The 16,238-nt window shown below is 34.8% G+C and overlaps 2 protein-coding genes across 5 annotated transcripts in view; one reads left to right on the forward strand and one right to left on the reverse strand.

Moving 5' to 3' along the window:
* Positions 1-11,762, forward strand: part of LOC110025251 — a 33,720-nt gene extending 21,958 nt beyond the window's left edge. For all 4 annotated transcript variants that reach the window (XM_020725612.1, XM_020725616.1, XM_020725614.1 and 1 more), the window contains exons 16-17: positions 10,409-10,610; positions 10,792-11,762. In XM_020725612.1, the coding sequence (XP_020581271.1) occupies positions 10,409-10,610; positions 10,792-11,507 (918 nt within the window). In that variant the 3' untranslated portion in view covers positions 11,508-11,762. The remainder of the gene's footprint in view (positions 1-10,408; positions 10,611-10,791) is intronic.
* A 1,337-nt stretch (positions 11,763-13,099) lies between these two features.
* Positions 13,100-16,238, reverse strand: part of LOC110025388 (cell division protein FtsZ homolog 2-1, chloroplastic-like) — a 28,106-nt gene continuing 24,967 nt past the window's right edge. Inside the window, exons 8-9 of the mRNA XM_020725842.1 lie at positions 13,883-13,948; positions 13,100-13,543 (exon numbers count right to left, since the gene is read on the reverse strand). Coding sequence (XP_020581501.1) covers positions 13,409-13,543; positions 13,883-13,948 — 201 coding nt within the window. The 3' untranslated portion in view covers positions 13,100-13,408. The remainder of the gene's footprint in view (positions 13,544-13,882; positions 13,949-16,238) is intronic.

The raw sequence follows: 16,238 nt of genomic DNA on the forward strand, positions 1-16,238 counted from the left end.
CAATCATCCTATCCAGGAGTATGTTGCCTATGAGAAGTTATCATCAACTTACAAAGCCTTTGTATCTAATCTTCAGTGTGCAGATATCCAAGCCAATTCATGAAAGCATTCTAAAGTCCATAATGAAAAGGACAGTTGAAGAAGAGATCCAAGCATTTAAGCTAAATGACACATGGACCATTACAAAGCTTCCTCTAAATAAAAAACCAGTTGGATGGAAATTGGTGTTAAATGTTAAGTATATATCATATGGGAGCATTGAGATGTTCAAGGTTAGGTTGGTGGCCAAAGGTTTTACTCAATTTTATGGAATAGACTATAAAGAGACATTCACTTCAGTGGCCAAATTAAAATACTATAAGAGTTCTTCTCTCATTGACAATGAATAAAGAGTGGTAACTGCATTAATTTGATATCAAGAATGTGTTTTTTAATGGACATCGAGAAGAAGTGTGACAATTTCTCTAGGACAAGAAGATGCCAAAAATAAACATTAGGTTTGTAATAAAAAAATTACTCTATGCTCTCAAACAATCGCGAAGAGCTTGGTTTGATAATTTTTGTCAAGACTATAAAATCTAATGGGTGCATCCAATGTCAAACAGATCATGCATTATTCATGAATCATTCACAATGAGGTAAGAAAGTGATACTTGTTGTCTATGTTGATGATATGATCCTGACAGTTGATGACAAGAATATTAAAATAATTAAGGAGATTCTTACTACTAAATTCGAAATTAAGGATCTAGGAGCATTGAGATATTTTTTGGGCATTGAAGTGGCCAGGTCTAGGATGGATTTTGTGATATCCCAAAGGAAATAGATTCTAAATTGAAACCCATCGAGACTCCTATGAATTTCAACAAAAAAGTTATAGTCAGGGTGAAAAAATGTCACAGTGTGTGGAGCTAAAGTATTCCAAGTAGCATTTAAGGCTAGCGCTTAGGCGCCTGCGACGCTCAAGCTCCCCATGAAGGTGCGATTACAATGGAGCCGACGCTTAGGCGTTGGCTTTGGGCGCATATGCGTCCTCTATAGAGCGGGCATTGCTCTTTTTCTCGAGAGACTGACATATAGGTGTCGGTCTATTGGCGCCTAGGCGCCCATATAGAGCGCGCGGTGCTTTGGTGCCAGATTTGGGCACCCAAGCACTCGATGCGATTAGTACACGGGATCTCAATTTTTAAGTCTATTTTGAATGTGGAAAGGATGAGCTTGCTATTTCTTCGACGAACATCTCGGTGAAGGTGAGGAGCGTTGAAAATTCAACGTGATTTTTTGTGTCGGATCAGAGAGAGAACATTGTTGGTGTAAGTTTTGTAAGTTTTTTTGCGTGAGTGTGAAAAAGAAACTTGTTTTTCCTTCATAAAACTTTATGAATTACATATTGAAATTTGTGGTGGTGTGACTTTGTGATTTTTCTCTATTGTTTGTTTTTTTTTACATAAAATTCATGTGTGCTTTTCTAGTTGTTTTGGTTGTACTTTCTTTAATTTTTTGTTCCGATTTTCTTGAATCTTGTGATCCTATTTTGCGAATAAATTAGAAGGTGACTCTTTCGAGTAGTTTCCTTATCAAACGGGTAACAGAGCGGGGTTCTATTCAAGTGAGAGCAATGACAAAGAAGCAATGTTCAAAGTGGAGAAGTTCAATGGGACGAACTTCGCATTCTAGAAGATGCAGGAGGATTTGTTGGATAAAAGAAAAATGTACTTGCCACTACAAAGAATCACAAAGAAGCTTGAATCTATGCCTATGGGGGAATGAGAAGTGTTGGATCAAACGACACTGAGTTGGGTCAGGTTGACACTTTCCTCATTTGTCGCGTTCAACAATGTAAATGAGAAAACTACGGTGAATCTGCTTTCTATAAGGTTATTTTGATGAAAAAATTATTCAGCATGAAGATGGTATAAGACAATTCAGTGGCAAAACATCTAAATAACTTAAATACTGTGACGTGCCAGTTGTGTTCGGTGGAGATCAAGTTTGATGATGAGGCCAGAGCACTGGTAATACTATCTTCATTGTGAGAAAGTTGGGATGACTTGGTAACTACGGTGAATAATTATTCAGGGATCTCGAAGTTGAACTTTGATGATATCATGGGTTTAATGCTAAATAAAGAAGTTGGCAGAAAAACAACGAACTGTTGAACCTTCAAGTTTTGTGTTGAATGCTGATACCAGAGGAAAGAATCTGAGTAGAAATACTGACAGACAAATCCAAGTTTAAGAAAGGAAGACCCTTGTCAAGCAGAGGAGAATGTTGGAACTGCGATGAGGGCATTTCAAAAAGGACTGCAAAGCTCCAAGAAAAGTTGATGGTGGAGGACAAGAAAGTAGTATTTCTACTAATGTCTCCACAAGTGAAATCCAAAATGACTCTCTGGTGTTATCCCTAGTCAACACTGAATCCTCTATCCATGAAGCTTGGATAATGGATTCAGGTGTCTTTTTTCATGCTTGCCCTAGTAAAAGATATTTAAAAACTACACTTAAGAATTGATCTAGAGAAGGCTTATCTAGGAGATAACAATGTAGGCAATATAATTGGAAAGGGTGATTTTGATATCAAGTTGTCGAATGAAACAGTCTGGAAGCTTACTGAAGTGAGACATGATCCATGTTGGAAGAGAAATATTTTCTCTGTGAGCTAGTTGACAAAGTCAGGACTCATGACTACTTTCACAAGTGATTGTAAAAGGTGACCAAGGGGGCATAATTGATGACTCGGAGAAAAATTGAAGGTATCATTTTTTTGACCAATGAAATAATTGATTTCATTGATGTGGTTGGAACCAGAGTGAATGCAGTTTTGTGGAATTGTAGGCTTGGCCATATGAGCGAGAAAAATATAAAGTTTTTACTTTCAAAAAATAAGTTTTAGTGTTTGAAATCAATTGATCTAGATTTCTATGAAAATTGTATATATGACATGAAAAAATTTCTTTTTCTAAGAGCAGGTCAGTGGTGAAATCAAAGAAACTGAAGTTAGTGCATATTGACATATGGGGTCCTACTCCAGTTGAACCCATTATAGACTCGCTATTTTGTCACATTCATTGTTGATGACACGAGAAAATATGAGTTTATTTCTTAAAGCAGAAATCTGGCATGTTTGAAGCTTTTAAGAAGTGGAAGACTATGATAGAAAGTGAGACAGACTTGAAGTTGAAGTGTCTCGGATCTAATACTGGGGGTGTGTACCGTGATCAGAAGTTCAAGAGTTTCTGTGCTACAGAGGGGTCAAGCATGAGTTCATGTTCCCAAGGACACCACAACAGAATGGTGTGGCTGAGCGCTTGGACAAAACAATCACGGAGCGTGCTAGGAGCATAAGGCTGCTTGCAGGCTTACTAAAACAGTTTTGAGTTAAAGCAGTTAACACTACAGTTTATCTGATAAATTGTAGTCCATCAGTACCTTTGAAGGAAGACTTAGTTGAAGAAGTCTGGAGTGACAAAAATATGTCTATGTCATTAAAGAATATTTGAGTGTTTTACATATGTCATGCTTATTATAGAGGCAAATGTGGAGAAAATCAGAGACTTGAAGAAACAATTATCAAATGAGTTTGAGATGAATGATATAGCTCCAACTAGAAAGATTATCAGGATGAGAATCAATAGGTGCAGGAGTGCAGAAACATTGAAGTTGTCTGAGGCAAAGTACGTTGAGAAGATCCTACAGAGTTTCAACATGAGTGAGGTGAAACCAGTTTGTACTCTCTTAGATAGTCACTTCAAACTATCTAAGAAGCTATTGCCAAACTCTGAAGCAGAGCAAGCATGGACGGAGATAACTCTGTATGCTTCAACAGTTGGGAAGTTTGATGTATGCGATGATTTGTACCAGACCAGATATTACATATGCTTGGGAGTAGTCAACAGGTATATTGACAATCCAGGTAGGCATCATTGGGAGGCGGTAAAGTGGATTCTCAGGTATTTAAGAGAAATGACGAACAAGGAACTTGGTTATGAAATACAAAGATTAATCTACAGTGATTCGTAGATTCAAATCTAACAGGAGATGTGGATAGTTGGAGAAGTACGACGGGGTATATCTTCATATTGGGGAACACAAAAGTGAGTTGGGTTTTCAAGTTGTAGAAGATTGTTGCACTTTTAACTACGGAGGTCGAATGTATTAGTATCACTGAGATTAGCAAGGAGATGATTTTGTTACAAAACTTCATGATAGCATTAGGCAAGGAGCAGAGGATTGAAAACTTTTCAGTGACAGTATGAGCGTGATTCATCTTGCTAAGAATGCTGCTTTTCATGCAAGGACGAAACACATCCAACAACATTCAACACATGTATCATTTCATTCGATTTCTTCTAGAAGATGGATAATTATATCTGGAAAATATACATACAGTTGAAAATCCTGCGGATATGTTGACGAAGGTGGTGTCTTTTGAGGAACATAATTTGGCTTGGCTTCGATTGAGTTTCATGATGGTTGAGACCGGGGGTGTGCCACACCACAGTGCGTGACCACGATACGTGTCTATGAAGACGATTCAAATGGAGGTGCAGGTACAGAGGACTTGCGCTCGGTGCTTTGTCTACAATTGAGAGATCGTTACGGTGTGTGGAGCTTTCCAAGCGGTAAGCGACAACCATGGGCGCTCAAGTTCCCCATAAGGTTGTGGCTAGAGTGGAGCCGACGCTTAGGCGCCTGTTTTGGGCGGCCCCCAAGCGCTCATTTATGGGCACCATTACAAAGCGCTTGGCGCTTAGGCGCCAATTTTGGGCACCTAAACGTTGGTGCTGTCAATACATGAGATTTCGACTTTTAAGCCGATTTCAAGCATGGAAAGGATGAGCTTGCTATTTCTTTCTTCTGTTTTCTTTCGCAAGCATTCCGACGAAAGTGAAGAGTGTGAAAGAGGTGAATTTTGGTGATTCAGCGTGATTTTTTTTTGTCAGATCGGGGAGGGAATATTGTTGCTGCAAGTTCTGTAAGTTTCTTCGTGTGAGTGTGGAGAAGAAACTTGTATGAGTTATTTAGAAAACTTTCTGAATTACATAGTGAAATTTGTGGTGGTGTGATTTTGTGTTTTTGGTTGTTTTGATTGTGCATTATTAAATATTTTGTTCCAATTTTCTCTAGTTTTGTGATTAAATTATGCGGTGAAATTAGAATGTGACTCTTTCGGAGTAGTTTTCTAGTCAAAAAATGCATAAGTGGATTCTATTAAAGAAGTAGCCTTTCTACCATTGCCAACACAGGTGAAATCCAAATTGACTCCCTGTTGATATCCCTAGTTAGCACTAAATCCTCTATCCATAAATTTTGGATAGTGGATTCAAGTACCTTTTTTCATGTTTGCCCCAATAAAAAGATATTTAAAAATCACACTTAGAGTGATCTAGAGAAGATTTATCTATGAGATAACACTATATGCAATATAATTGAAAAGGGTTGATGTTGATATTAAGTTGCCGAATGGAACAGTATGGAAGCTTACTGAAGTGAGACATGTTTCAAGTTTGAAGATAAATCTTTTCTCTGTGAGCAAGCTGACAAAGTCAGGACTCGTGACTACTTTCATAAGTGATTGTGAAAGGCGACCAATGGGGCATTAGTGATGAATCAGAGCAAAATTGAATATATCATTTATTTGACCAATGAAATAATTTATTTTATTGATGTGACTGAAGCAAGGGTGAATGCAGTTCTGTGGCATCGTAGGCTTGGCCATATGAGCGAGAAAAAAATATGAAGTTCTTAATTTCAAAGAGTAAGTTTCAATGTCTGAAACTAATTGATTTGGATTTCTATGAAGGTTGTATATATGACACACATAAAATTTTTTTTTTAAGAGCAGGTTAGTGGTGAAATCAAAGAAACTGGAGTTAGTACATACTGCCATATGGAGTTCTACTCCAGTTCAACCCATTGGAGGCTGTCACTATTGTCACATTCATTGACGATCACACGAGAAAATATGAGTTTATTTCTTAAAGCAAAAATCTAACATGTTTGAAGTTTTTAAGAAGTGGAAGACTGGTAGAAAGTGAGACAGACTTGAAGTTGAAGTGTCTCGAATCAGATAATGGGTGTGAGTACCGTGATCAAAAGTTTAGGAGTTTCTGGGCTACAGAGGGGTCAGACATGAGTTCACGGTCCCAAGGACACCGCCACATAATGGTGTGGCTGAGCGCATGGACAAAACAATCACGGAGCGTGCTAGGAGCATAAGACTGCTTGCAAGCTTACCAAAACGGTTTTGAGTTGAAGCAGTTAACACTGCACTTTATCTGATAAATTGTAGTCCATCAGGACCTTTGAAGGAAGACTTAGTTGAAGAAGTCTGGAGTGACAAAAATTTGTCTATCTCATTTAAGAATATTTGAGTGTTTTGCATTTGTCGTGTTTATTATAAGGGCAGATATGGAGAAAATCAGGGAATTGGAGAAACAATTATCAAGTGAGTTGGATATGAAAGATTTAGATTCAACCAGAAAGATTATCGGGATGAGAATCAGTAAAGACAAAAGTGTGGAAACACTGAAGTTGTCTCATGCAAAGTACGTTGAGAAGATCCTACAGAGGTTCAACATGAGTGAGGCGAAATCAGTTTGTACTCCCTTAGATAGTCACTTCAAATTATGTAAGGAGCTATCGCCAAACTCTGAAGCAGAGCAAGTACAAACGAAGATAACTCTGTATGTTTCAATAGTTGAGAAGTTTGATGTATGCGATGATTTATACCAGACCAGATATTGCATGTGCAGTGGGAGTAGTCAACATGTACATGAGCATTCCAGGTAGGCATCATTAGGAAGCGGTAAAGTGGATTATCAGGTATTTAAGGGGAATGGTCAATAAGACACTTTGTTATGAAAATACAGAGATTAATTTACAGGGATTCGTAGATTCAGATCTGATAGGAGATGTTGATAATAGGAGAAGTACAACATGGTATATTTCACATGGGAGAACACAAAAGTGAGTTGGGTTTCCAAGTTACAGAAGATTGTTGCACTTTCAACTACGGAGGTCGAATATATTAGTATCACTGAGGTTAGCAAGGGGATGATTTGGTAACAGAACTTCATGGTAGAATTTGGCAAGGAGCAGGGGACTGAAAAACGTTTTAGCAACAATATGAGTGTGATTCATCTTGCTAAGAATGCTGCTTTTCATGCAAGGACGAAACACATCCAACAAAACACATTCAACACATGTATCATTTCATTCGATTTCTTCTAGAAGATGGACAATTATATCCGGAAAAGATACATTCAACTGAAAATCTTGCGGATATGTTGACGAAGGTGGTGAATTTTGAAAAACAGAATCTGTGCTTGGCTCAGTTGAGTTTCATAATGGTTGAGACCAGGGTTAAGCCACACCACAATACGTCGCCAAGATACATGTCTATGAAGACGATTCAGATGCAGGTACAGAGGATTTGTGCTCGGTGCTGCTTTTAAGTGGGAGATTATTACGGTGTGTGGAGCCAAAACATTCCAAGCAGTAAGAGATAGTCATGGGCGCTCAAGCGCTCAATAAGGGTTTGGCTATAGTGGAGCTGACGCTTTGGCGCCTTTTTTGGGCTTGGCGCCCAAGCACTCATTTCTTGGCGCCGATACAGAGCGCTCGGCGCTTAGGCTCCAATTTTGGGCACCTAAGCTGCTAGTATTTTTAGTACACGGGATTTCGATTTTTAAGTCGAATTTGAGCATGGAAAAGGATGAGCTTGTTATTTCTTTTTTCTGTTTTCTTCGACAAGCATTCCGGTGAAGATAAAGAGTGTCAAAGAGGTGGATTTTGGTGATTCAACGTGATTTTTTTTGCATCAGATTAGAGAGGAAATATTGTTGGTACAAGTCCTGTAAGTTTCTTCATGTGAGTGTGGAGAAGAAACTTGTGTGAGTTGTTTATAAAACTTTTTGAATTACATAGTGAAATTTGTGGTGGTGTGGTTTCGTGTTTTTTTCTTGTTTTCTGGTTTTTTCCACGTAAAATTCTTGTGTGTTTTTTGGTTGTTTTGATTGTGCTTTATTAAATATTTTGTTCCGTTTTTCTCTAATTTTGTGATTCTATTATGCGGCGAAATTAGAAGACGACTCTTTCGGAGTAGTTTTCTTGTCAAAAAATGCATAAGTGGAAAAAGGTAAGCACCATATATTGATGGGTAAGCTTATCTGTCTATCACACATTAAACCCGACATCTCTTACTGGTTGACATAGTTAGTCAGTACTTGAACAATCTGAATGAAGGTTATTTAGAGATTCTGTACAAAATATTAAGAATTTTTGAGAAAACTGCTGAAAGAGTATTATTTCTTAAGCAATTTGACAACTGAGTTATAGAGGTGTATATTGATGTTGGCTGAGCAGAAGAACCTACAAACAGAAGATCCACCTCTAGTTATTGTTCTATGTCTGGGGAAATCTATTTACATGAAAGAGCAAGAACCAATTATGGCCTTTAGAAGAAACGCAAAATTTGAGTATCAGACTTTTGCTTTGGTAATTTTTGAAGGAATGTGGATTCAAAGTGTATTAAATGAGTTGGGATACTCCACGATTAATCCCATAGAAATATTTTGTGATAGCCAAGCCGCTGTCAATATTGCAAAGAAATCTATACAGCATGATAGAACCAAACACATTCATATTTATAGATATTTTATCTCTGAGAAGGTCAACGGAGGCGTTATTTACTTAATTTATATTCTGACTCATATTCAAGTTGCTTATGTCTTCAAGAAATCTATACCTCCAAGCAGCTTCACGGATTTGAACACCAAGCTAGATCTCTACAATCTATGACCTAACTTGAGGGTAGTATGGAATTCTATGTTTTCTATATAAATTTATCTTCCTTTATTCTCTATTTTTTTGTTTGGAGTTTTTTTTCTTGTGTGTTTATTGTATCTTTGGTAAGTTGTAATTGTAGGAATTATGTTTGACGTAGAGTTTGCTTTTTATATAGTGAGATAGTTGTAATTTGAAGATTGAAGGAATAAGAGAATTCTTCCTCTCTTGTTTTCCTTCAAGATGTTCAAAATCATGCACCCAAAATTAATTTTTCAATTTACAAACTTTTAATTTAGACTCCTTTTTGTACGTGAAAATTAAAAATATGAAGGATTTGACGATTGATAATTCGGTAGTAGTCTTACAAAAATGGTACAGGGAAATTTAGAAGTATGAAAATAACACGTTTGATTGATGATCATATTGTAATCGAAAAATATGTTGTTATAAATTTGATAAATAATTCAACTACCCGATCAAACCAAATACTAAAAATTAGAGAATATAATATGAAATGTTAAGATACCACTAAATTAAACTTGGAGTCATGACGTTTCAAGGAGCTAACTTCTCTTAAGCTTTCTTTCTTCAATTGAACTGGGAGAATGCTAGAAGGAATTGTATCCACAAAGTTGAAATTAAACTGAAATACCCTTTTTGTGCAGAGCCTAATTTTTATAATCATTGAACCCTCCCTTTCCATTTTAATAATTAGAAGAAAAATCAATGACCTGTACAAAATGAGCAAATTGCGAAGACTCACATAAAAGCAGTAATTGCATCACATATCTCCACAAGTAAGGGATGCAAGGACCAGACTAAGCGATCAAATCACAAGGGAGCTAAATTGGAGTCATCTAACATTGTCAAACCTTGAAACATAGCTATAATTGAAGAAAATTCTCTAAAAAATTGTGAAGGGTCGAAATTGAAGGCTAGAAATGTGGAAATTTCCTAAGAAAGGGATAATTAGGAACCTGGAAACCCATAATTAGAGTAACGTGAGGGAACCACGTCAACTTCGAGGAATTGTTTAGTTTACATTCATCAAATAGAACAAAACATAACAATTTTATTTTCTATAGTAAATGCATTAATCATCAACTATAGAATTGCCTTTCCACTTTATTAAAATTAGAACAATTGGCATCCAACCAAAACCCGAGGAAACTGCAAGGCAGCCAAATTGCAGGGAAGCTGAGACAGATGCAACTGCAGAATGTCAGGAAATCTCATAACCGATCACAACAGAAGCCGAGACTAAAGGCAGGGAACAAGGAAATCCTTTACCAGTGGGATAGTAGGTATCCAGAAACCTTCTAACTGAAGCGACTCAAGGGAACCATATCACCACACCTGCCTCCAACCAAACTTGATGCCACTTATATGATTAGCCAGTCGTGTGCCAAAAGTGGAAAGGGGAGATATATTTCTAGCATGAAAATTTGTGTTACATAGTTCAATGAATTAGTTTCGTGTTCCTTTCCCTTAAATTTATACTACTGTATAGTTTTTTTTTTTAAATCCGTATATGAACTTTAGCTTGAAAATGTTTACTTTTTTATTAAAGATCAGAGCTATTATGTGCTTAAAATCATCAGAGTTAATCTCCGTGTCAGGGTGGTCGAGGAAGCCATGGTTCGAGCCATAAAAGCAGTGTCAGCAAGATTTCAAAGCAACTCGCCCGAGACTTTGCAAAACGAACTTTAATCAGATATAATAAGTTTGAGGAAACTGGTCAGAGCTGCTTTAGTGAACCTCCACTGCGAGATGTGCTGTTCTCAGCATTGCAGCACTGTATCGAATCAAGATATTCCGACGGTATTAGCTCTTTCTTATATATCTAAAACTCTTGACATAATCATATTATCATTTTAATGTTAAGATTTTTCAAATAAGGTCATGATTTATTCTTATTTTCATTATCATTTTTTACTGGTTTGTACTTGAATTACTCTTCAAAATCACTCTTTAATTACTGCTTCTAGTGCTCTCTCTTCAGGTTTGGCATCAAACAACGTTGACAGAAATGGACCCAAGTCTGAGAGGGCTCATTTCATTTCATTTCAAGGCCCTTCTAACATGGCGGATCAAGTATTTGTCAAAAATGACCCATTTTCTAATAGAGGGAAGAAAAAAGAGGCTTTACTTGATGACGTTGTCACAAGTGCTGCTTCAAGAGCTGTTTCAACTCCTTATAATATGGTTCCTGTTGGATCAAAATGGAAGAAAACTGATAAAGATAAAGATCATAGCAGAGATGTACTACTAAAAACCCCAGGTGCTAAAGCCGGTCGCCCCTCGTTAAGCGGCAGCAGAGGTGAACGTAAAACAAAGACAAAACCAAAGCAAAAGATTGCCCAATTATCAACCTCTGGAACCGGTCTCAGCAGGCCTTCTGAAACAAGCTTATTAAATTCGGGGCGGCCGTCTTCTGGCACTGCTAATAATGGAGGCATCAATATTAGCAGAATTGAATCAAAACCATCCAACAATGTTTCTTCAGAGTTGTCTAAAGATTTAGAAGACTCCATTTTCACAAGCTTGCCTCTTAGTGGAATGATCATTGATGAATTGGATGTAGCTGCTGGGCTGGGTGGACAGGGTCAGGACATTGGGTCTTGGCTGAATGTTGATGAAGATGCGCTGCAGGATCATGATTTAGTGGGCTTACAGATTCCCATGGATGATCTCTCAGAATTGAAATTGAATTTCTGAAGAATGATTTTATCTCCAGCCTGCCTCTTTGTGTATACTCTTGGAATCTAGAACAGGATATTAGAGCCCCTTCTCATAGTTCTACATACTAACATTCAAAGTGTTAGAATTTGTAACCAACCTGCCTCCACCCCCTTTTTTTCTTTTATTTATTTTTTTTTACTCCATTGCAAAGTTTTGGAATGTTGATTTTTCCTTCATTTGTTGTGAATTTATGTCGTTGTATCAACTTGTAATCCTGATTAAACATTTATCCCATTGAAATGATTTCTACTCAAATTCTTATGTGAATATCTTTGTAGTTTGACTAACCTTTTTATCTTCACTGCCACTGGTTTTATGAGAGGGTGTTTAGGTGTGGATGTACTATGGCTTGATAATTCTTTCAATCTTCAAAGTTTATATTTAACTTATAATTTAATAAAACAATTGAAGATAGCTTAAAAGAATAATTAGTGAAATATGTATCTTCAATCAAATTTGGAGATGTTCTCAACATGATTTTTTTTCAAAAATATTTATGATTTATGTTTGAAAGAAATGATTAATTTAATATCATTGTGAAATATAAGTAATAAAATAATCGTATGTGCATGATAAACATACTTATTAATAAATTTTAATTTTATTTTAGAATATAGTAATGTGAAATCTAATATTTTCTAAAAATCAAGTCATTGAACAAAACCAAAATACCTCATTTTTATGAAATAAATACATACATGACAAATTCATCAAAATGTACATAAAATAATAAATAGATTATTAGAAAAATAAATAAAATTATAGGTTATAGAAATATAGAGACGCTGATTATAATAAATTTATTTGAGTCTATAAATTTATTTTACAGAATTAAATTTCCTCCAATTACTAATGTAAATATGTAATTTATTTGACCGGATCTTTAGCATTCATTACAATCATTTGTCATAAACTTGATTTTGAGCATTAATTGTGCAACATTTAGTATAACCCTAAATAAAGTAAATATAACAGTTGATGTGGCATTTTCTAATTTAAATAACTATTTAAAAATAAATCAATTTAAGAAACAAATTGAAAATATTAACTACATAAAAATTACTTACCTCAAACTATAATACATATTATGCTTTGAATGCTTAGCAGACTCCATCAAATCTTCATTTATATTTCTTTTACAGAGACATTGTATCATACTACTTTATCTATAATTTTAACAAAAATATATAAAAATGTTAAAATTATTATAAAGTACTATAGATGACAAAAAATCCGAGAAAATCTAACCAATCAAAATTAAATAATAATAATAATAAATAAACCCACTAAACCAAAATTTAATTTAGTTTAAATAGGTCTTATCAATACAAATACAACTACTATCAACAACATCAATGCTTCACAGTACATAATGTGGTTGTAGCTATCAAATGTTATAATGAGAGGAAACACAAACATGTACATGGAACCCTACAAAGATAAACAATCAACATAAAAAACACAGAAAATCAAGCCAACATGAGAAACCATCACAAACACAAGATTAGAGTCAAAATTACTATAAAACACATCATTATTCTTAATTGATAATTCTCTCTCGAAATCCATAAATGCAACTAAATACCGGGATTGCACCAATTATAAAATCCTCAATAAATTTTTACCTCCAGACATTAAATGGTTGTGGGTGAGATCTCAGTTGCGTTGCGACGGTATATCATGTCATCAAAATGAAAAATTTTAGAGTTCTTACTCGTAAACGAAGGTTTCACAGTTTTAACTAAGTTCAAATCAGAAGGACTAAAAGGGGACAGGAACAGGACTGAGAATATGCACAAAACCAACTATAGTGAGGTTGAGATCATCTATATAAAGGAAAGAATAAAACTAAATTGGTAACTAGTCATACAAATTTATCAAGCTCTAGGATAACGCGATCTTCCTTTTTTTCGTAGAAACTCTGGAATTTCGAATGTGGTTCCGTCGGCGAGAGACGAGCTCGTGCGCCTACTGTTGCCACGGTGGTCAGCACCACCGCCCAGCTGTGTTCCCTGCAGATCCCATTGCAAGATAATATCATTTAGAAAGATACACATACATAGCAATGAATTCTTATGTATTTTATATATCTAACATGCAAAGTTCAACTTTTGCATACATACCACCTTACCCATGCATGGAAATGTGTGTTTCACTCTTTAAAAGTTAAAATAGCTGTATTGTTTATGTAATATGAATGACTGGCATAAATTTTAAAAAGCTAAGTTTAGGTGTTAGATATGCAAATACATAGAAATTTGGTGGTATGTATGTAAACGGTCCTATAATTTAACAGTAAAGAAAAATGAAGTGGCCAAGTGCACGGAGAGTGCAGAGGATTGATTTAATACCTGGGAAGTGCGGCCATCTGTTTCTTCCTGGCGTTTGAAGCCTGTTGCAATAAGCGTTATGCTCACCTGAATGAAGATTAGTGGGTTATTCTTTAGCTCTGTATCTGATATGTTGGTTCCTAAGAAAGCTTGCACTTGACATATATATATATATATATATATATATATATGCTTATCATAAATAATAAATTTATTCTTAATTTCATAATGAAAAAATATATATATTTTTTCTGAAACATATTTTCTACTTGAAAGCCAAAAGAGCTGTTAAATTATGAACTTCTACTAAATAATCTAACAATATTTAGTAGCATAAATGTTAAGAGATGAATCAGTAGTATAAACATTATCAGATTATTTAATAAAAGTTCATAATTTAAGCAAAACTAGAAGAATGAAATTAGAGCGCCTTACCATTATACATATCCGGCCTTAGTACTTAAGGAGGGTGGACTAATTAATTTTACATGTTACCAACCTAAAACGCATAATCAATGCTGATCTACAACCTTAGAACAATTTGTTGATGAATTTTGACAAATTTTTAAAAAGAAATAAATATTAATCAAACTTGATAGGGGAAAAAAATGACTTCAATAAACCTCGCTGAATAAATTACCTCTGCATACTTTAAAATGAAATTAAATTAAATCAAATTGCTTCAGAAGCCTTTTGATAAATGCCTAAAAATACACATTTGTATTGAATGCTCCTACACTAATAAAATAATGAATCATTTATCTTAATACAAAGATTATTTTAACATCATACTAATTTTTGTAGTGAAATTTAATAGTTTCAGTTTTTCAATGGGATGTATGATTGAACAAAAAGAGTTTATGTGAAACAACACTAAAATCTTCCCTTTTTTTTCGCTAGGGTTTAGTGGACAATTGTCAAAAGAAAAAAATGCATTTCTCAACATTTCCCATGTAAATTCAATCGACTATTAATAATAGAGCAACCAAACACCTATAATGATATTTTGCCAGTAAAATGTATTTGCATCCTTTCCAATTCCATCAAACCAAACAACCTTAAAATTTCAGGTTAAAACTATCAATTCTCTTGAGCCTTTCATAAATCAGCAACCTATATGACTTTAAGAACTTACAAAATTAGTGGATTTACAGATGCATCCAATGCATCAAATGCACAACATATTCAAGTTTGCTATCGGAAAAGATGATAATCGTAATTTTTGATACAAGGATTCTTCCAAATTGCATGAAATTATATACATGAATTGACAATATTTATAAGGTATTTGAACGAATTGTTTTGGGAATTAATTAGACAAAACCAGATGTTTAAGTGAGATTGTAAATGTTATTCAATCATCCTCAACTATTTTCCCTGCTTATGAATGATTAATTTCTTAAAAACTTATTATACTTAAGTCAAAAATAACTTCCATTGCATAAGTAAAATCAACTCTCCTCAGGGTAAATAAATTTCAGAGCATGATGAACAATATTTAAAATGAACTTGCTATAATGCAACTAATGTCTCTATCATCTCAAAGACTGAACAATGACAAAAACTTCAATCATATCCAGACTACCGCTATTTTGCTTTATTCAACTCTCACTGAAAAAGATGAGTGATATTTGTCTTCAGTAAGGATATTACTTATGTCCATGCCGAAAATATCACAGGTCACTTTACAAATTCCAGAAAAGTAAAGGAGTTCCAAGATAGGAGATGTTATTAGGATCTTGATTTGATCAATGGATTTCTGAGAATTAGTCATCCAAACAAATTTCTCCTTGAGAAGATCAATAAGAGAAACTATAATGGAGCAAAATTCTTCTATGAATCTACCTATAGAATGTAGACAACTAATAAAAACTACACAAATACTAATAAAGCAATGATAGACTTAATTTTCTCAAACTTTGGATGGCTGCTAGTTGATGAAACCATAAAACCTAAGCAAGTTGCTACTTTAAATGTAAAGAGAGTTTTTAAGGTTAATGTATATTTTTTTTCTCTTAACTCGATCAAGGCAAATCTAGATAGTGAAGGTGTTATCTCTTATTAGAATTGAAGATCAAAATCTAGTCAAAATGGACAGCAATAACTTACCATTGAAAAACTTAATAACAGAATTCATATTCCTTTCTGATTGTTGGGTGATGAGATTAAACCGCAGAAACAGATTTGAGAGATCCACAACAAAATTTTAAACAGAAGCTCAAAAAATATGAAAATCATAGAAATCACATGATTTAATGTAAAAAAACCCAAGAACGAGAAAAAAAATCACAGATCCATACCACACAAAAACCACTATAATTGCACAAATTATACTACACTCAAGCCTCTCTATAGCTTGAAACTCAATAACACTCTT

Source organism: Phalaenopsis equestris, unplaced genomic scaffold (genome assembly GCF_001263595.1).
Source record: "Phalaenopsis equestris unplaced genomic scaffold, ASM126359v1 Scaffold000297, whole genome shotgun sequence".
In the NCBI taxonomy this organism is placed as follows: domain Eukaryota; kingdom Viridiplantae; phylum Streptophyta; class Magnoliopsida; order Asparagales; family Orchidaceae; genus Phalaenopsis; species Phalaenopsis equestris.